The 19,829-nt window shown below is 62.0% G+C and overlaps 2 protein-coding genes across 8 annotated transcripts in view; both read left to right on the top strand.

The window, feature by feature from the left end:
• Window positions 1–14,596, top strand: part of IKZF4 (IKAROS family zinc finger 4) — a 31,651-nt gene extending 17,055 nt beyond the window's left edge. For 5 of the 7 annotated variants that reach the window (XM_052810147.1, XM_052810151.1, XM_052810146.1 and 2 more), the window contains 5 exons: window positions 2,806–3,066; window positions 3,513–3,680; window positions 9,736–9,885; window positions 10,975–11,106; window positions 11,390–14,596. In XM_052810147.1, coding sequence (XP_052666107.1) covers window positions 2,806–3,066; window positions 3,513–3,680; window positions 9,736–9,885; window positions 10,975–11,106; window positions 11,390–12,114 — 1,436 coding nt within the window. In that variant the 3' untranslated portion in view covers window positions 12,115–14,596. The remainder of the gene's footprint in view (window positions 1–2,805; window positions 3,067–3,512; window positions 3,681–9,735; window positions 9,886–10,974; window positions 11,107–11,389) is intronic. The other 2 variants (XM_052810150.1, XM_052810152.1) reach the window with 1 other exon arrangement.
• A 729-nt stretch (window positions 14,597–15,325) lies between these two features.
• Window positions 15,326–16,631, top strand: RPS26 (ribosomal protein S26). The gene is made up of 4 exons (XM_052810214.1): window positions 15,326–15,485; window positions 15,955–16,132; window positions 16,310–16,440; window positions 16,536–16,631. Exons 1-4 carry the CDS (start codon window positions 15,483–15,485, stop codon window positions 16,569–16,571), a joined length of 348 nt encoding a protein of 115 aa, XP_052666174.1. The 5' UTR covers window positions 15,326–15,482; the 3' UTR covers window positions 16,572–16,631.
• Window positions 16,632–19,829: the final 3,198 nt, after the last annotated feature.

Here is a 19,829-nt window from a genome sequence, read left to right on the forward strand (position 1 = left end):
TTGTGCACAGCGGCGTCTGTTTGCGCTGGGTCTCCTGGATGCTCCCAGGGGAGCGTGGTGGCACCGGCCAACACATAAATAAAGTTCTGCTCCCCCCGCAAGAATGCTTCAGCCGCAGAGTCTCCTCCCGGTCTGCAGCCAGCGGTGACTTTGGCCAGTGGCTCAGCAGACGGTCTGAAAGTGCCTCCGATTGCCAAGGCCGGGTGTATGCACAGTTCACGTTGCCTGGAGCCTCTCTGGGAAAGCAGCATTGTCTGCTGCAAGGATCCAGGAAGGGAAGGAGGGGAGCAAGAGCCAGAATTCCTGGGCTCTTCACCCAGCAATAAACCTCACGCAGTCTCCGATGAATCACTTCCATGCTGCTGCTCCTCGTTAATCCCCACTTGTGAAGCTGTACCTAGCTCTGGGGAAGAGCCAGAGCCCTCCTGCCTGCCGTGTCGAAGGTGGTGCGGAAGAGGAGCTTTCCTCTCCAAGCACGTGGCCTGGCTCCTCTGGGGCTGCATGTCCGCCATTCCCGGGGGAGCGGGAGGTGCGGGTCTCCCCGGGACTGGGACCGTCCTGCTGCCACCATCTCCGCTCTCCGGTGTTCGTGCGTCCTCCTTGCTCGGTAAGCGACCCAAAGCCTTCCTGCTCGCTCACTGGGACGGATCATCCCTGCTGCAGCCGATGGGAGAGTTTGTTCAGACCCCCCCCCAGGTTTTAAAGGTCAAATCCTCCCGATGGTTTGGTATCCGGGATGTTACCAAGGTTTTCTCGAATCCCCTTGGCTGGTACGCTGCATCTGTCGGCGTGCCACAGGCGTCCCCGGACCGTGGGTGAGCGTTCGCGCTCTCACAAAGAGCTTGAACGAGCCCCAGGGGTCGAGTCAGCACCAGATCTGGAAGCTGCTGGGATTTCTCTGTGGTTGCGCTCAGTCTGCTCCGTTCTCACGCCTGTCTCCACAAGGCAGCTTGGACTCTGCAATCTCCTACCCTCCGGGCAGCAGCAGAGTCTCCTTTGTGTATATAAAGTTCAGTTCCTCCAGCCCCCACAGTTCTCCTCTTAAGGGATTGGGAAGAACCTCCTGCTTTAAATGGAAGAAATAAGAATCTGATATTTAAAGGGATTCTGTAAATATTTTGTTCAAGCCCGTGGGCTCAGTGCATGACCATGTGGATGACCTGGATTCGACTTTATTCCATCGTCATCTTCCTCCGGCCTGCCAGGACCAGCACTACGGGAGCAGGTAGTGGGTGCGATCGGCCGAGGAGTGGCCGTCCCTGGCTGGAGAGCGCTGGGGAGCCTCCCCAGGGCATTCCCTCTCGCTCCCGGCTGCTGGCAATGGCTTAAAGTGGGAGGAAACTTTCCAATTCGATCATTTAAAGACTGGGTCTCCAGACAGGCGACTTTTCACCGAGGCTGAGGGTGTCCCGGCAGCAGTTCTCCCTCGACAGAGGGTACGGCTGGCGTCACGAGGTGGGACGATCGCTCCGACACTTGGCCAAGAGAGGAAGCGTGCAGGATCTGGGTGGACAAGTTCATTGGGAGGTAGTGGAGGGAGGAGGGGGAGAGGTTTCCCCCGTCATTCCCTCTCCCGGTCCCCGCAGGGCTGCAGGTTGCTGGCAGCGGAGGGAGCAGAGCGGTCGCCGTCGTCTTGGGGAGTGTTTGATTTGTGGCATTCCACAGATCATTAGAGCAGCCGGGAATGTAGGTCAGGGCTGGCGCATCCCCTCACCAGCCTCCGCTCCCGATGCTGCAGGAGGAAGGAAAGGTAGCGGTGGGGAGGGAAACCTGGGGGCTTTGCTGCAGCACCCGTCCTGCGGCGGGGCGACCCACCTGCTGCCCTGGCCCCACGCCCCTCTTTCATCCAGCTTTAGTGGGCTTCTTGAGCACGGTTCCTCCGGCTCCTGCCCTCTCTCTGCTCTTGTCTGGACCAAAAACGCTGCAGAGCAGCTGCTCTTGGGTGTCACCAGCCCTCAGCTGTGGGACCTTTCCCTTGTCCCTGGCATCGCTCGCTTTCACTTCCCTAGTTTCACACAAGCCTTCTCGGGGGTTTTTGGTGCCCAAACACCACCCCACAGGTGTCTGCTTGTTTGTCCCCTCCCTGCATTCGCCATGATTCCTGCAGTGGTTGAGGGAAGCAAAGTGCTTGGCGGTTGAGGGAAGGGGAAGAGGCAGAGCTGCCTGCAGGGAGCCTGGTCCGAGCCAGGGCTGCTGGCGAGGCAGTGATCAGCATGCCTTGGGCAGGGGTTGGGGTTTTCAGGCAGCACCGTCCTCTCTTCGGTTTCTTTTTTCTGCCTTTAGATAGTTGATGGATCCCAGGTCTTGTAGCAAAGATGAAAACTTGCGGTGAAGCAATGGCTTCTCTAATGAGCCGAATTTACTGACTATCCAAGAGACTCGTGTTAAGCTCTTTGTACTAGTGTATTTTGAGCCCTTTACTGATTCAGAGTGTCAAAATTTGGTGTCTTTGCTTCATCTGCAGTACTTTAAAAGCATGAGTGGTTTTTCTTTCCCCTTCTGCCTTTGAATTCAGGGAACTAAATGTCTTTTTCTTCAGTCAGTCACCTTACAAGGCAGGATGCAGAGCAGTAATCTGTGGGGCGTGCAAACAATCCGTCCAGCCCATAACCTCCTGTGATCCGTGTATGATGTCTGTTCTTGAGTAGTCGACAAAATAAGATGCACGTTTATCGCAAACAAATCACTTAACTTATTACAGTATTTCTTTTAGGAGTAAGTCTTGCCTAAGCTGTGCTCCGGACTTCTTTAACTTAAGAGTTTTTTCTCCGCTGACTGTGTCTTATCCCTTCTGCCTCCTTGTAGCAAATTCTATCAAGGTGGAGATGTACAGCGATGAGGAAGCCAGCCGGCTGCTGTCACAGGATGATCGGATGCTTGAGAAGGAGGACAGTGTGATCGTGGAGGACTCGCTTTCGGAGCCCCTGGGCTACTGTGACGGGACGGGCCAGGAGCCGCACTCCCCCGGGGGCATTCGACTGCCCAACGGCAAGCTGAAATGCGACATCTGCGGGATGGTGTGCATCGGCCCCAACGTGCTGATGGTGCACAAGCGCAGCCACACTGGTGAGTGGCAGCCCCGAGGCTGGCATTGATGCTGGGGCAGGGGCAGCATGGGCTGGAGAAAAGCGAATTTCTGAAGCCAGGTGGCAAGCACGTGTTGGCTGGTGGGCACAGATGCTGTGGGAGATGGGTATTGGGTCCAAGATGCTGACCCCAGTGATGGCAGCCAGAAGATGCTAGTGAGGAAAGGTCCAGGAAAGTGCATGTAGCTGGTCTTTCCTCGTCACTGTCCAACCTCCAGCAGCAGATCTGTCACTCCCTACGTTGGGGGTCACATCCAGAGCACTGTGTTTGGTAGTTAACCTAGGGCTTTCCCTCTCAAACAGGCTCAGCACTGCTGAACCCGTGAATGCTTCTGGTCTCCCAGGCTGTTGGTTTGAGAGCTGCTCTTCTGCAGACTTGGAAAGTGCTTTTAATCGTGAGTTTCACACACTGCTCTGGTTTTGCAGGAGAAAGACCATTCCACTGCAACCAGTGCGGAGCCTCCTTCACCCAGAAGGGAAACCTCCTGCGTCACATCAAACTGCACTCTGGCGAGAAGCCCTTCAAATGTCCCTTCTGCAACTATGCCTGCCGCAGGAGGGATGCGCTCACCGGCCACCTGCGAACACACTCCGGTGGGTAGCTCTGGCCGGCCACGGGCTGGGAAGCGGGGGGGAGGCAGAGAAGGAACATGCAATGATGGTACAAAACCAGGGATTTGAGGCCAGCTTCCAAAAGCGCCAGCCTCAAGGTCCCAACTGACAGCAGCCAAACTTGGTCCCTTATCGGCTTCCGACTTGCTGTGGTTGCCACGCCGCTGTCGTGGTGCAGAGCCGACCTGCCGAAGGCAGAGCATGTGCCTGGGGGAGGTCGTGTCAGTGTCTGGTTAATGGTCTGGGAACTCCGCTGACCAGAGGGCTGCCTGCGGGGCTTTGTGCTGCTGTGTTCCAGTCATTCCTGGGGGTTATTGCATCTCTTACTTATAAAGATAAATGTTTAACAGATTTTATTGAGTCAAGATAGGTCCCACCCTTGGGTGTGCCCTGCCCCAGTGAAAATGAGTGCTGAGGGGTTTTGTTTGTGTGTTGTTTTGACATTGTCCTTTTTAAATATGACATTTGAGATGTGGTTTTCACCCTCCGGTTCCGTGATGTAACAGCTGGCTGGGGCCATGGGTGGGAGTGAAGTACGCCAGCCGGCCCCCTGGTTTGTGATTGTTTTCCCTTGATTTGCGTACCGGCGTGTTTCTGTGGTGCTGCTGGGGCTTTTAAAGTTCATGCAGATGGCTTTGAACACCTGTGACTCTCTCTAACCTTTTGAGTGCTGCATGGAAATGAGTGTTGTGTGCTTCCTTGAAGGAAGAAACCTGTCCCCTAAAGAGCCTGTTCTCATCACAGCCTGGCCCAGGAGCCCAGAAGCCTGCTCCCCCCTCCCAGCCTGGCCTGAGAGCCTCAATTTTATTTAAATTTCTGCCCTTCTCAGTCGGAGGGTGCGATGCTCTGGGCTTAAGCTACCATCTTGCTATGGACAAATCTTCCCACTTTGCAGTTTCTTTTGGGATTTATCTCCCTCCTGCACACACATCTGAGACTTTATGAGAGATGCCGGAGGGGAATCCGGGTGGTTTGACCCCCAAAGCAAGGTGCAAAGCCTGGAAATGGGGCTGTTGGTTCTTGCCTGGCATCTGTGTGGGAGGAGGTTTGGGGAGTTTGCAGGAGCTTCCCATCCATTATATTTTTGTCTCTGGACGTCCCTGCTGCCAAAGGACAGCTGCTTCTCAGTGTAAAACTTTTCTGGTCTCTGGTTTGGTTCTCTAGCATGGCCAGAATATGGCAGCGGGTGGCGTTTCTGGTACCCAGGTGATCGGGAAAGAGTTGGTTTCACCCTGGGGGAGGAGGTGAAGTTAGCGGCCCCAGGCTTTGCCAGTTAACGGGGAGAAATGCCAAAGAAATCCTTTCCGCATGTTCTTTCCTGATCTCTAAAGGGGGGGAGGGTTGGAAAAAAGCAAGGTGGCAGTAGTTGGAGGTAAAAACCCTCGTGTCATTAACTCTAGAGAGCAAAGAGTGTGTGTGTGTCTACTCCCGCCCTGCTTGGAGGGTGAGGAAGGCCAGGCTCCGGTGACAGCCCGGCTCCCCACGAAGCACCGTGGCGGCTGCTCGGAGCAGCTGAGCCACGGCCGCTCCACCTCGAGGCCTTCAGCTCTCCTGACGAGTCCTTCAGTCTGGAGCAATCAGCATCATCCATCTTCTTCCCCTCCGCCCCCAGCTGCTCCGAGCGGCAGCAGCTCGGCCGGCGTGCCGAGCCGCGCTCCATCTTGGGCAGCGCTGCATCGGCTCGGGGAGGAGTTACCGCGGTGGAGCGGAGGGCTTTGGCATCCATCCGCAGCGAGCTCGCCTTGCCGGCGGCTCTGCCCTCTGCCCTTCCAGGGTGCTGCTGACGAGCCCCTGCCTGGGGACCTTCGGCGCACGGGTTTTTGGCAGGGGTTGGGTGCTCCGAAGCTGGATGGCTCCTGGATTTTTGAAAAAAATATTCTGGTGTGTCCGGAGCAGAGTCCCATTAGGAAGGTCTCCATTTTTTGCTTTGTTTAAACCCTCCCCATCCCCTCCGTTTTGGCATGTGGGGTTTTGGGGCGTTAGGTGGCTGAGCCCCATTCCGGGAACCCTGACTCGCTGGCAGCCAAGAGAGTCGTGAGGGCAGATGTGCAGACCTGAGCCAAGGGGCACATGCTGCACCAGCAGCTCCCGTGGCTGGTGAGATCCTGCGCTAAGCCTGCCTCGTGCTCGCGGGGGCTTTCTCCTAATTAATGTGCTTCAGGGGACCCCAAGCCGTCCAGGCCCAGGGATGCAGGGTCATTTCTGGACTCCTTGGTCATGTCTTTTCTTGTGGGTCAAGATCCCCCTCTCAGGCTGTGCCTGTCCACCACGTTTGCCCTCACTGAACGTCCGGAGGTGGGTCCTTCGCAGAGCTGTGCCGATGTCTCCCCACTGCCAGGCGTGGAAAGGGTCGGCTTGAGTCCTTCAGTCAAGAGACACAGAAATGGGACAGGCCCTCACAACATATCAAACAAAAATTAGTCTTTATGGGAGCTAATTACTAAGAAAAACCTTCGTTTAATGTGGATTTCACAGGCGAAAGTCTAGCGGTTACCCTGCCTGGGTGGAAGGCAGTGGGGCTTGGCTTTCCCTCCCTCTGCCTTAACTAGAGGCATGTGCGTTTCATGCCATCCCCATGAGGGACGCTGAGCTTTCATCTCGGAAGATGTGCTGTCCAAAAAAGTGAGGTATTAAAATCCAGATCAAACATGCTGCGTTGCTCTGAAATAGATCAGAAGCTGCAGCCCACACCCGGGACAGCTGAGACGAGCCGCTGGTCCCCTGAGACCTCCCTCCCTTTTAGTCCTCACTGCTTCACAGCCCAGTAAATAAACGAACCTGGAGTTTGTGTTCGGAGGGATCCTTTCTGTTTGTTGTACTTGGTCAGAAGAAACTTCTCCTGGTGGGGCCCGGTGGCGAGGAGAGCGTCCCCCTTGCTCATGTTTTGGGTATTACATGAGTGAAGAACTTTGGGGATCCTAAACAGACCTCGTTCCTTGCTGGAAGCCTCTCGCTTGCGTTAGGTGACAGATGGACCAAGTCCGCCTGAGACATGAGCACGTGTCAGTGGGTAAAAGAGGACATTTTCAAAGAACAGACTAAGGAGTAAAAGGAAAAGCGACTGATCACAAGGCAAAGCCCGGCTCAGGACAGAGCCTCCCTCCTTGTCCTGCAGCCACCGTAAAACCCTGTCCCTGAGCCGTAGCTGACCCTCTGCGAGGGGAAGCCCAGCGCAGACTTAGCAAACCACCGTGGCAGGGCATCGCTGCGGCATGGGCAGAGCCCCAGAGGAGACTCAACGCTGGGAGCAAGACCTTTGCTGCCGAGGTGTGTGGGCGGGAGGACAGCTCGGTCCCCGTGTCCCCAGGGAGCCGTCCCAGCATGGTCGGGCGATGGCCAGGTCCCAGGCTTCTCCGTGTCCTGCTGTCCCTCTGCGCTGCAGGCAGCTGCCTGCCCCCAGAGCCCCGAAACACAAGCTGAGGCAGGGACAGGGAAGGCTGGATCCTGAGGAAATAACTTCAGGGTATCCATGCGGAGCTTCCTGGCTTGGAAAGCCAACTCCAATCCTAACGCAACCATCAGGGGAGCTTTGTGAAGCACAGACGCATGCAGGGGTTTGGGTTGTTTTGTTTAGGAGTAACAAAACCGAGCCATTTGGGGAACTCTTAACTTTAAAAGCTGCACAAGTGATGGAGATTAATGGACGAAATGGAATTTGGAGTTGAGGCTCTTGCATCTAAATTGCTAGATTTGAGGAGTAAATTTCTAACGCACATTTTTGTGTTCGTACTCGGAGGCTAGTAGTGGTATCCTTGCCTCCCTTGGGACTGGAGTAAACTAATATTCAGCTGCTCTGCGACAATGCTGCTGCCTGGGGAGGGCTGGGAGGAGAGATTTGCACTTGTCATCAGCTTCTCCAGATTGATTTCTAACCCGGAGCTTCAGTGGTGAAATCCATGGTGGCTCCTGGACTCCTGGATCTGCCTGCAGCTTGGCTGAGCTGCGAGGCTGGGACTGGGCAGGGGTACGGCTTGTGTGGACGCAGCCGGTCTCCTCATTGACCGCTGCTGTTTGGGGCTGCTGCGGTGGTGTTTGGGCAGGATCCGGTACAAGCTGTCGCAAGAGGAGGTGCTGGCCCTGCTTCTCAGCCGCAGTGCAAAACACTTCACATGAATCCAGGTGTCAGAGCCGGGGCGGGGGGTAAATGTGAATTCACCTACAGCCTGAAAATGTGTTTTTTTTTAAAAGCAGTTAAAGGTTAAACCACAAGCTGCAAAAAAACCCCAAACAACCCCTTAAATCTGACGGGAACAGAACGAGCCTGGTCTAGGTGGGTTGCAGCAGACAGCACACTCCTCCCCGAGCCTTGCACCAGAGCTGGACGGGGCGAGTGTGACGCAGCCATGGGGCTGGCTGATGTCCCTACTGGCACGTCCCGGGCAGAGGGTGATGGGCTCTGGCTTCCAGCAAAAGCAGCTGATTTCAGGGCATTGCCCTGCTGCTAAAACCAGCCTCCCCATCCCTGGGGCAGTGTCAGAGGGAAAGGGCACAGCAGTTCTTGGGCTTGTCTCGGACACCACAGTCCCTGGCTGTTCCCTGGTGGACCCTGTCCCCCTCCCTGGCATGGCACGGCTCCACAGTTTTGTGTCCTGCCTTTTTTTGGGAAGCGGACTCCTAGTCGGGAGCGAGGTCCAGGGAGAAGGGAGCGTGTGGGGCTGTGCCCTCCCTCCTGGTTGAGTGCCCGGGGGGCGTGCAGGGGGCTGTAGAGCCCACCCGCCTCTCTGGCTCATCTTCCTTGCACTTGCCTTTTTTTCCCATTAGCATCTTCTTGCCTAACGAGCTGCCTGCCCTAAAAGGTGTCTGAGTGTGATCAACCTGCAGCAGCAGGTCACTTGGAGCCTGGATCCCTTTATCTCCCTCCCAGACTATTTAATGGGGTGGGGACCGCCTTGGCCTTTCCCCCGTGCCCAAAGGATGTCGGCTGGTCTGCTGCCATGATTATACCTAATTAGCAATCACCCAGCGAGCGGCACAAAACCCCCATGTCAGCATTTGCATTTCCCCATCCCCTGCACAGACAGCAGCCTCACGGCGCGATGGAAACTGCGACGGGGTTCAGAGATACCATCTCCCCTCGGGAGGGGGTCATGATTTTTCACTGTAAGTAGTCTGCTGGTTAAAACACACAGATAATGACATGGCATGTGCAGCCCGCTGCGAGGAGTGCCGCCGGCTCCGTGGCACACGGTAGCCAGTCTCCTTTGTCTGGTGGTCGCTGGCCGGCAAGGCTGAACGCCGACCTGGGGTGACTTCGGTGATTTTCAGTCAGGAGTGAGAAAACTGGGAGAGATGAGAATAAAAATGTCTGGCGAGTGTCTTATCACAAATCTTGGTGAGGGGGCAACCACCTGCTGGCCAAGCCACCAAGCACTCTGTGGTGAATGGAGGGTGAAGAAATGCTTAGAAATGTTTAAAAAGTTTGGGGGGTCCAGCTGCCCTCCTTAAATACTGCCTTTGCCATCAGGGCTTCCAGCACGAGGGTTTACCTGGAGGTGTGTAACGTGGCCAGGCAGCTGCTAGAAACCCGTATCGCTGGTGTCTTGGGAGCAGAGTGTAGGTAAAAGCCAGGTCAGAGACATTTTGGTTTAGGTATTTGGCCAAATTATGATTTATTTTCTTAGCTCCCCATCTATCAAAATCCAGGAGCATCCAGCCCTTCTCCTGCAGCTCTCTGTCAGGGAGCGGCATTTGAGGACGCGAATCGTCGAGCTGCCGGGGTGTGTGCAGTAGCTGTGTTTGGGGTAGGTGGTGGTCAGGAGGAAGGCTGAGGCAGGAGCTGAGAGCTGCAGGTCGTGGCTCTTGCTCCCAGCTCTGGAAATTGTTGCTCAAGACGTGCCAGAGAGGTCCTTTCTCCGTGGCACAGCTAGATGGTGCGGTGGTCTGACGGCGAGGGTCGCTGCCCCACCGTGACTCTCCCTGTCGACCCACGCCTGCCGCTTTTCTCTCCTGTCGACGCACATCCAGCCCTTTCCCGGGCTCTTTGGCGAGGGCACTGTGTCTGTTCTTACGGCCAGGCTCTGGTTTGCCTGTTTTGCAGTCTCCTCCCCCACCGTCGGCAAGCCCTACAAGTGCAACTACTGCGGCCGGAGCTACAAGCAGCAGAGCACGCTGGAGGAGCACAAGGAGCGGTGCCACAACTACCTGCAGAGTCTGAACACTGAACCGCAGTCGCTGGCCAGCCAGCAAGGTCAGTGCCGCGGGACGGCCAGGTCGGGGGGGGGGCCGGAGCCCTGCTGTCCCCTCTGGGGACATGACAAGGGGTCCTGGCAGGGTGGGAAAACCGGAGCAGGGGGGCATAGGTTCACTTTCCAGCCCTGTCTCTGGCTGACAGGCTTGAACTCTGGGGACAATCCTTCCCATTAGAAAAGGGGGGGTGCTGCGTGGGGGAGAGCGAGAGCCCCGGAGCTCTCCGTGCCCCAGTGATCGTGGGATGAAAGGTGCTATGCGTGTGCGTTGGTTAATGCCGCAAACCTCTGCAAGTGCAAAGTGTTACCTCCCTGATTCCTCCCCTCGCCGCCAGCCGAATTTTAAAGCCCCCTGAATCAAAACACACCCTTGGCCCGTATTTCTAGTGCAAGAACTACCAGGAGTGTTTTAGATAAATAACAGAATGCAGCTACGACACCGCGATGTAGGGGATTTACCCCTGTGGGCAGGTGTCTGAAACGGGCACCGTGTGGCTTGGAAGCAGCTTCTGGCTCCTCCGCGGAGCCTGCAGACTCCCCCGTCTTTGCTGCACCGGCAAAGAACCAAAGCCGGAGCCTTCCTGGCTCCTCACCCTTTTGAAGCTGGACCTGGTCCCGCTAGAGCCACCGGTGCTTACGGTGAGGTTCACTGGTTAAGGCCGCATGGCCGCTTTAACCGGATGATCCGTAACCTGCGGGGCATGGGACTGGCGGAGCTGCCCTCGCCAGCAGTGACGCAGGGCAGGTCTCTCCAGGATGGGGTTGAGAGCCGGCAAGAAAAGCGAGGGCACTTCAATCCATTGAAGCCGGCTCCTCTTCCCCAAAGTGGCAGGAGCGGGCCCAGCTCGATGAAGAAGGGAGGCGGACCGGCTGCCGGCGCTCCCCTGCGACCGATTCACCGACGGGGTAAGCTCTGGGCCTGGAGCAGGCAGCCCGGGAGCCTTTCCGTAGGTCCGTCCCAGCTGGCAGAGGGCAGGAGCGGCGTGCCTCGAGCGCTGGCTGCGGAGTCTCCGGCCTGGGTCGCAGCGTGCCCGTCCCGCTCGCCCCGTCCCGTGGTTGCCGGCTGAACCGGGTTTCCCTTGTCTTGCCAGGTGACGAGATGCGGGACCTGGAGATAGTGCCGGACTCTCTGCTTCACCCCTCGTCCGATCGGCCGACGTTTATTGACCGGCTGGCGAACAGCCTCACCAAACGGAAACGATCGACACCTCAGAAATTCGTGGGTAAGGGGATTTTCCCCCCCCCTTGCTTCCCGGGCAGACAGGAGAGAGGAGGGAGAGGGGAGCCCCTGGTCGCTGGAGCCAGGACTGGCCCCCCAGGAGCAGAGACTGCACTTGGGCATGCGGCTGGTGTTCGCATAGCGCCTTTCATCCCCACGGTCCTGGGACGGGGCAGGTCTCGCACATGGTGCTGGGGAGGGAGAGGACATCGTGGGGGGGGGGCGGTGGAGGGAATGTACCCCAAAACCAAGCCTGTCCGTTCTGACACCGCTCTCCTTCCCGGCAGGGGAGAAGCAGATGCGATTCACCCTCTCGGACCTCCCCTTCGATGTGAACTCCAGCTTCGAGAAGGACGTGGAGATGGTCTCGGCCCACCACCCCCTCGACCCCTCCTACGGCAGCTCCCTGTCCCTGATGGGGGGGGAGCACCTTCGCCCCCTCCGGCTACCCCCCACAAACTGCATCTCGGAAGTCACCCCTGTCATCAGCTCCGTCTACACCCAGATCCAGCCTCTGCCGGGCCGGCTGGAGATGCCGGGGAGCCGGGAAGCCACCGAGGGCCACGAGGACGTGCCGGACGGGGTGCAGGTGGTGTACCGGGGCCGGGAGCAGGGCGTATCGCCCACCAACGGCTGCCAGGACTCGACAGACACGGAGAGCAACCACGAAGAGCGGAGCTCGCAGCTGCCGGCGGGGAACTGCGCCAGCAGCCGCCAGAGCCCAGCCTACGCCAAAGAGGACCCCAAGTTGCCGGAGGGACCCCCGGCCGCCCGCTCCACACCCAGCTCCGCCAAAGAAGCCCTGCGGGTGGTCAACGAGGACGGGGAGCAGATCAGGGCCTTCAAGTGCGAGCACTGCCGCATCCTTTTCCTGGACCACGTCATGTTCACCATCCACATGGGCTGCCACGGCTTCAGAGACCCTTTCGAATGCAACATCTGTGGCTACCACAGCCAGGACCGGTACGAGTTCTCCTCCCACATAGTGCGGGGCGAGCATAAAGTCGGCTAAACCCACCCCCCCAACTTCTCTCCCCGTGTCCCCCCCCAGCCCGCCCTCAACTCTTCCTCTGTCTCTAGCTCAGCCCCTCCACCCTTAGGGCATGGAACTGTTGGTTTTTCTTTTATACTCCTTTGCACTGACTTTGGCTACAAAAAATATTTAAAAAAAAAATATCAATAACTAAAAAAAAAAAAAACCAACCCCGACAAGGGGGAGCTCTTAACAATTTGCCTTTTTATAAATGGAGTTATTTAAATATTAATGGACTTTTTTGTGCTTTCCCCCCCACCTCTCTCACCTCCCTCTGTTATTTATTAAGCTTTTTAGTTTCTCTTTTTATAACTCTTCTCCCCCCACCCCCGAAGTCTCACTTGAATTTTTGAGACTGTTCTCCCGCCTATCCCGCCCCAGTCCCGGTCGGCTCTCCGGCACGGCACGGCGCAGGGCCACGCGCCAGCCTGGAGCTCCGAGCCCTTTCCTTGGTGCGAGCCCGGCATTGCCCGTCCCCGCTCTCGGGCGAAGCGAACCTCAGATTAGGTGCTAAAAACCCCCGGGACTCCCCCCTCCGTTGGCCCCGAGCCCCCCTGCATCTGGCGGGGGGCCGCTGCACCCTGAGCTTTAATGAGTTTAAATACATGGAGCATAAAGCAGGGACCCCCCCTGCCTCCCCGCGGAGTCGGTTATGCCGGCGGCAGTGCCGGCAGGGCCAGGCCGGTGAAGCTGGGTTTTGCCCGGCTCCTCTCTCCCGCGGTGTTTGAAGCCCCCTGTATGCCTGGCCCCGCGCAGGGGGCGATGGGGGTCCGCAGCCCTCCGCTTCAATGAAGGAAACGTAAGCCAGGAAGATGGCGAGCGTCCGGGTGACGGCTCCATTCTGCTATCTGGGATCTTCTCCTCCTCCTCCTCTTCCTCGGCACAGGCCAGTATCTCCAGCCCGCTCTGCTGCAGGGTTTGATCCCCTACGCTGCCCGCCGGCGGTGGGGATGCCAGATCCGGACCCCCCCCCCCTCGCTCCCTCTGCCCCCAAAAGCCTTCTCGGGCGAGTTGCTCCTTCTGGCATTCCCGGGGGATTGTTGGGGTCTCCCCGTGGTCCGGTGTCACCTCTGTTCCCGCAGCACCTGCCCTGCTCTCGCTCGCACGGAGGAGTCGGGGCGGCGGCACCCTGAACACCAGAGCTTTGCTCTCGGTCCCGCTGGCAGCGCCGGCAGCGGGACCCCCGGGACCCCCCCCCCCCCCCCCCGTGTTCGGAGGGTCTGAAAGAGGGTGGGAGGTTGGGGGTGTCATCTGCTGCATTGAGCAACTGTCTTCTAAGCCCCTTTCCCCTGGGACAGGCTCCAAGCGGCCCCCGGGGACAAATTCCCGGGAGCCGGACGGTTTTCGGGGGCGAAACGCCGAGGGAAGGGGCTCCCGGTCCCGCGGGGGGTCTGGAGCCAGGGACCCCCCAGGACAGGGTCCCCTGGCAAAAGGGATTTAGCGGAGCCAGGGAAGCAGCCGATAACCAAAAATAAAGCGTGAGCCCGGCACCGATCCCTGGCGGGGGCCGCGGCAGAACCGGCCGCCTCCTTCTTGGTGCTCGCGGCTCCCACAGCAGCCGGGACCCCCGGCCGCAGCCCCCCCACCCGGGGGGGCCCCCGCTTCCTACCCAGGCCCAGGATGCATAAAACGCCCCTCAGCAGCAGCCGCTCCCCGGGGCTCTCCTGAGGTTGAAACCAAAGGCTGTTCCTTTTTCTACGGACACAAACACAACCACCTCACGCGGCGGCAACTCCCGTTGCCCCTATTTCCCATTTTCTTTTCTTATTTTATATATATTTTTTTCTTTTTTTTTTTTTTTTTCCTCCTTTCTTGCTTTTCCGTTGATGGTGTCAATGGGCAGAGGGGATGGCTGAGCCGGGGCTCGGCTCGCCCCTTCCCGGCCCCTGCTGCCGATAACCGGCGCCGGCAGAACAAGCTGGAGCCCCCCGCGCCCCCTCAGCGCTGAGACAAACCCAAAAAGGGGTTTTTACAAACCGAAATGGAAGCTCTGCAGTTTCTGACTGCTCTTGGGTTTTGTTTTTTTTCTTTCCATCTCTTTTCTTTTTCCTGTGAAAGAGTCTAAAACAAAAATGTAGGAATTTTGTAAAACTCCAGGTCGCTTTACTCGTGTAAATATCTATATTTTTTAATCAGATGTATGAAGAACAAACGATGATGTGCAATACCCCGGCCCCCCCCCCCCCCCCCCCCGGCTACGGCCCCTCCTTCCTTTCTAACGAGTTTTCATTTGTATATCGTTAATGGTTTTGCTGTCGTCTTTGTTTTTCCCTTTTTTGTGAGGTTAGACTCGCTTTTGGACAAAAAACACCCCCTCGCCCCCCCCCCCCGTGACCGCAGGAGCTTTTGTATCTGTAAGATATTGTAATTACCTATTTGTGTAACGAGATCTACTACTGTAAGTTTTGTACTGTACTGGCTGAAGGTCTGTTATAAATAAACCGGAGTAATTTAATGCCTCCCCCCCTTCCTGCCTCCCTTCTGTGGGGTGGGGGGCTTGGGGGGGTCAGGACCCCTGGGGTCCCGGTGCAGGGGCTGGGGGACGGCAGGGTGGTGGGGGGTCCCCCAGAGCTGGGAGTGGGGGGGAGGACACTGGGGGTCCCCTAGGGGTTTGTTGGGGGCGGGGACGACACTGGGGGTCCCCCCCCCATGAGCACTGGGGGGGGGCAGGATGATGGTGGGGGGCCCCTGCCGAGTTTTGGGGGGACCAGGACCCTGGGGACCCCCCCAGGGGCTTGTGGGTGGAGGGGACACACAGGGGGTCCCCTCTTATTAAGGGGTGGGACACTGGGGGTCCCCCCCATGAGCACTGGGGCGGGGGGCAGGATGATGGTGGCCCCCCCCGAGTTTGGGGGAGGGGGCAGGACACTGTGGACCCCAGGGGTGTGGGGGGGGTGGAAGGACGCGTGGAGACCCCCCCCATAACGGGTGGGACACCCAGGGGCCCCCCCACGAGCGGGGGACAGGACACAGCCCCCCCGCCGCTTTCCCCCAGGACTACATCTCCCAGCGTCCCCCGCGGCGGGCGCGCGCGGGGGGGATGACGACACACGCAGCACGCAGCACGCGGCGCGCTTCGCCTCACACCGCGCGTCTCTCGCGGAACCCTTCCGCCTCCGCGAGGAGAAGTAGTCCGTCCCCCCCCGCCGCCGCCGCCGCCCAGCGCCGCCCCCACCCGCTCCGCCACCGCCCCGGCCCCGCCGGCGGAGCCGCTGCCCGTCGGCCGGAGGGGCTCGGCGGGGCCGGGGCGGCGGCGGGGCGGAGGCGGAGGCTCTTCCGGGCGGAGGGCGGGTATATAAGGGCGGCGGCGCGGGGGCCGGGCCCTCTTTCGCCGCCCCGGCAGCGAGATGGTGAGGGCGGCGCGGCCGGGGGGGGCCCGTATGGGGTTCGGGGGGGGCGTATGGGGCAGCGGGAGGCCGTAGGGGCCCGTGTGGGGCAGGGGATGTTGGGGGGGGGCGCGCAGGGAGGCCATGGGTCCCATATGGGGCCGGCGGTGCCGGGGGGGGGGGCCATAGGGCCTATATGGGGTAGGGAGTGCTGGGGGGGGGGGACGCAGGGGGGGCCATAGGGCCTATATGGGGCGGGGGGTGCTGGGGGGAGGCCGTAGGGGCTTATGGAGGTCAGGGGGTGCTCCGGGGGGGGGTGTGTGGGGATCCTGTGGGGAAGGGGGGGGGGGCTTGTAGGGGCTGATGGGGCTTACGGGGACGGGGGGGGGGCTCTGATGGCGCAGGTTGGGGTGTCCGGGGTGGGCGGGGGAGGTGCTATCTTGGGGGGGGGGGGGTGTGTTCATCCTTCCCCCCCCCCCCCCCCCCGGCCCAGACGAAGAAGAGGAGGAACAACGGTCGGGCCAAGAAGGGCCGCGGCCACGTCCAGCCCATCCGCTGCACCAACTGCGCCCGCTGCGTCCCCAAGGACAAAGCCATCAAGAAGTTCGTCATCAGGAACATCGTTGAGGCCGCGGCCGTCAGGGACATCTCGGAGGCCAGCGTCTTCGATTGTAAGGGGGGGGGACAGCGGGGTGCCTGCGTGCCCCCTCCCTACCCTTGGTAACGGGGCTGACCCTGCCTGGGTGGGGGCCAAGCAGGGGAAGCCTGTGCTCTCGGGGGTTTGGGGGTGATTGGAGGAGCCGCTGACAATCCCCCCCCCCCCCTTCTCCTATGTGTCCCCCCCGCAGCCTATGTCTTGCCCAAGCTGTACGTGAAGCTGCACTACTGCGTCAGCTGCGCCATCCACAGCAAAGTGGTGCGGAACCGCTCGCGGGAGGCCCGCAAGGACCGGACCCCCCCGCCCCGCTTCAGACCGGCTGTACGTATCCGGGGGGAGGGCGGAGGCTGACGCTGGGGGTTTGCACCCCCCTCCCCTGGATCTGGCTGACGTTCTCCTTCCCTTTCACCCCCCAGGGTGCTGCCCCCCGGCCCCCCCCCAAGCCCATGTGAGGAGACTCCGGCCGAACGCGTCGCACCCGCGCAAAAACTTAATAAAGGAACCTGTACCGAGCCCGGCTCCGTGCCTGTGGGGCTGGGGGGGGGCAATGGGGAGGGGAGGTGGGGGGCATGGATCGCTTTGGGGGAGAGAGCGGGGTGTTTGGGGTCTCCCAGCCCCCTTGTTCTGGGGGGGGCAGGAGTGGGGGGCCCTGGGGAAGCTGTGTGGAGGTGGGGGGGCTGCTGCCCACCCCGTGGGGGGGGAAGCCCCCTCCTGCAGGGCTGGGGCGGGCGCTTTTTGCCTACTGGTGCTGTCCAGATGTGGGAGTGGGATGTGTTTTGGGGGACAGGATGGACACTGGGAGTGTGTCCCAGCCCCCAGGTGGGGGGGGGCAGCCCCTGCCCACATGAGGCAGCTGGGGGAGGGGGCTGGCCCTGTGCCCCACGACCACCCCAAGGTCCCGGAGCTGCCTCCAGACCCCCCCGTGGCCCCCAGACCCAGCACTGCTTGGGGGGGCTGTGGCTGCCCCAAATCCTCCCCAGGACCTGTCTTGAGCTGGTGGGGGGCAACACACACACCCCCCCCTGCAGTGAGGCCGGGTGTTCCCTGGGGGGGGCTGCTGCAGGGCCTGGCCCTTCCCTGGGGGGGAGCAGCAGCCAGGCTGGAGCTGAATGGGGTTGGGGGGGGCGGTAACGGGGCCAGACCCCCCCTTCCCCGTGGTGTTGGGGGGCTGTAATAGGGCCAGGCTTTGCCTGGGGGGGGGGGGGGGGGCCACAGAGGGAGCACACCTTGGCCTTTAGGGGCCGGGGGGGGCTGCGGCGGGGCCGTGCCCGGTGTGGTGGCGGGGGGGGTGGTCCCGGTGCCGCCGCCCCGGGGCGCGGCGGGCGGGTCCCGGGCCGGGCTGGGCTGCCCGGAGGAGGCGGAGGGGGGGGGCCCCGCCGCCCCGCCCCGCCCGTCCCGGCCCCGTCCCGTCCCGCCCCGGCGGCCCCGCGCCAGGTGCATTCCCCCCGCCGCGCCCGGGCACGCCGCAGCCGCCGGGCCCTGCGAGCGGGCCCTGCGAGCCGGCCCGCGGAGAGGAGCCGCGATGGACCGGGACCGGTCCCGGGACCGGGACCGGGACCGGCCCCGGGCGCTGCTGCTGCTGCTGCTGCTGCTTCTCCTCCGCGCACCGGCGCCGGGTTCCGCGCAGGCAGGTGAGAGCACCGGCACCGGCACCGGCGGGGACCGGGGCGGCACCGGCAGCGCGCGGGGATCCCGGCGGGGACCGGGGCTGCGCGACCGGGACGGGCAGCGGCGTGCTCGGGGGTCCCGGGATCGGCGGCGGGACCGGGAACACTCGCGGGGGTTGGGGGGGGGGGGGCTCGGGGGGTCCCGGCGGTCCCGTGGTCCCGAGGTCCCGATTCCGCCGGTGCAGAATCCCCATCTCGGCGGCTCCCGCCGCCCCTTCCCCCGGGGGGGGCGTCCCGGACCCCCCAACCCAGTCCCCAGCGCCGCGACCAGGAGGACCCCCACCGCCCTGGGGGGACCAGGGACCAGCAAAGCCCCCCACTCGCCCCCCACCCCCCCGGGCTGCAGCTCGGACGGGGCCGGGGCTCGGTTCCCCCCTCCCGGGGCTTGGTCCCGTGTCCCCCCCCCAGGCAGAGGCACCTGCACCCCCTGCAGCTGCCGCGGCTAATTTTAGGCTGCGGGGCCGGGACCCACCGATGCCACCAGGATCCAGCCAGGGCAGGGTGGGACCCCCGGGGGGACCCCTCCGAGGGGACCCCGTCCCTGTCCACCCCGGGGTCCGTCGTCCCCTGTCCCCCCCCCCGCACCCCAAGCCAGGGGGGAATGGGGGACGCTCCCGGAAGGGCCGGGTTCGCCCGGGAGTTGTTTTTCAACCCCAAAAGGAAAACACCGAGGGCTGGACGCGAAGGTGGGGCCGGCGTCACCCTGTCGACGTGCCGGGGCGCCCAGGTGTGGGGGCCGCACCGACGGCACGCGGGGGGCACGCCCGATCCCTCGGCGCCTCCGCTGCGCCCGGTGCTGCCGGCGATGCCCGGGGCTGCCGCGCGCGGGGGTCCGGCTCATACGCGGTGGGGTGGGGGGGATCCGGCTGGCTCCCACCCCGGCACCCGCAGGTGCCCGATGCCGGCATTGGGGCGAGCGGGACCAGCTCCGCTCCCCCCCCCCCCCCACCAAACCCCCCCGTCCCCGGCTCAGAGCCCCCTTTGTTCGGGGACGGGATCCAGCCCCGCGGCAGCGGCCCACCCCACGCACACAGACCCCCTTTGTGCCGCCCGTGAGGCCGAGGGCAGGAGGTCAGGTCTGTGTCCCGGCCCCCCCACTCCGGCTCCCCAGGCCCCTGCCCGGGTCCCCCGGTGCTATTCCTGGCGGCGGGGGCCGGGGGGGCCGCGGCGGCACGCGGCAGATAGCGGGCGACGTGCCGGAGCTGCCAGCGGGGCCCCGCGCTGATAACACCCGGCTGCGACGCCGCGATGGCGCCCGGGGTGGGGGGGCCCTGGCCCCCTCACCCCCCCCCCCCCCATGGGCAGGTGCACCCCGAGGGCCGGACCCCCGCAGCCCCTCGTGCCTCGGTTTGCCGGGAGCCGGTGCCGAGGGATCCTTTGAGCAGCCGTTAATGATTCACCAGCGTCACCCAAAAGCACTGCTTATTCCCGGCCACGGGGGTCTCCTGGGGGGGTTGGATCCTGCCCCACCAGCAGCCTGGGGACCCCCCCAGGCAAGTTCCAGTTGCCCCCAGCACCCCCCGTTGTTTCTTGGGGGTCCCAGCTCCCCCCTCTTTGGGCCCCGCCGTGCCCATCCCCGGGGTGTCGGGGCTGGGGGCCATGCCCCAACGCAGCTGGGACCTTTTTATAGCCCCTTCCCTACTAAAAATAGCTCCGGCCCGGGGAGGGGAGCGCAGGCTGTGGCTGGGGGGGGGCGTGCTGGCCCTGTGCCCCTTCCCATGCGTGCACCGAGCTGCCCGTTCTCTGCACCCGCCCCCAGGAGGGGGCTCGGGCCCTTCTCTGCCCCCGCACTGGGGCCGGACAAAGCTGCCATTTACCCGCCCGCGGCCCCCCCACGCCAGGCCTGAGTCACGTCTGCACTGGGCTGGGGGGGGGGGGGGGAGGCGCACCCGCTCTGCCCCCGGGGGGTACCGGCTCTCCCGCCGCTTTCGGGGGGCTCGGCCTCCCCCCGTCCCGCTCACCACAATCGCCCCTTTGTGCGGCTGCGGGGAGGGGGCCGCATCCTGCCCCGCACACAAAGGGGCCCTGTCCGCCCCGGCGAGG

The sequence above is a fragment of the Harpia harpyja genome, chromosome 15, assembly GCF_026419915.1.
Source record: "Harpia harpyja isolate bHarHar1 chromosome 15, bHarHar1 primary haplotype, whole genome shotgun sequence".
Taxonomy (NCBI): Eukaryota; Metazoa; Chordata; class Aves; order Accipitriformes; family Accipitridae; genus Harpia; species Harpia harpyja.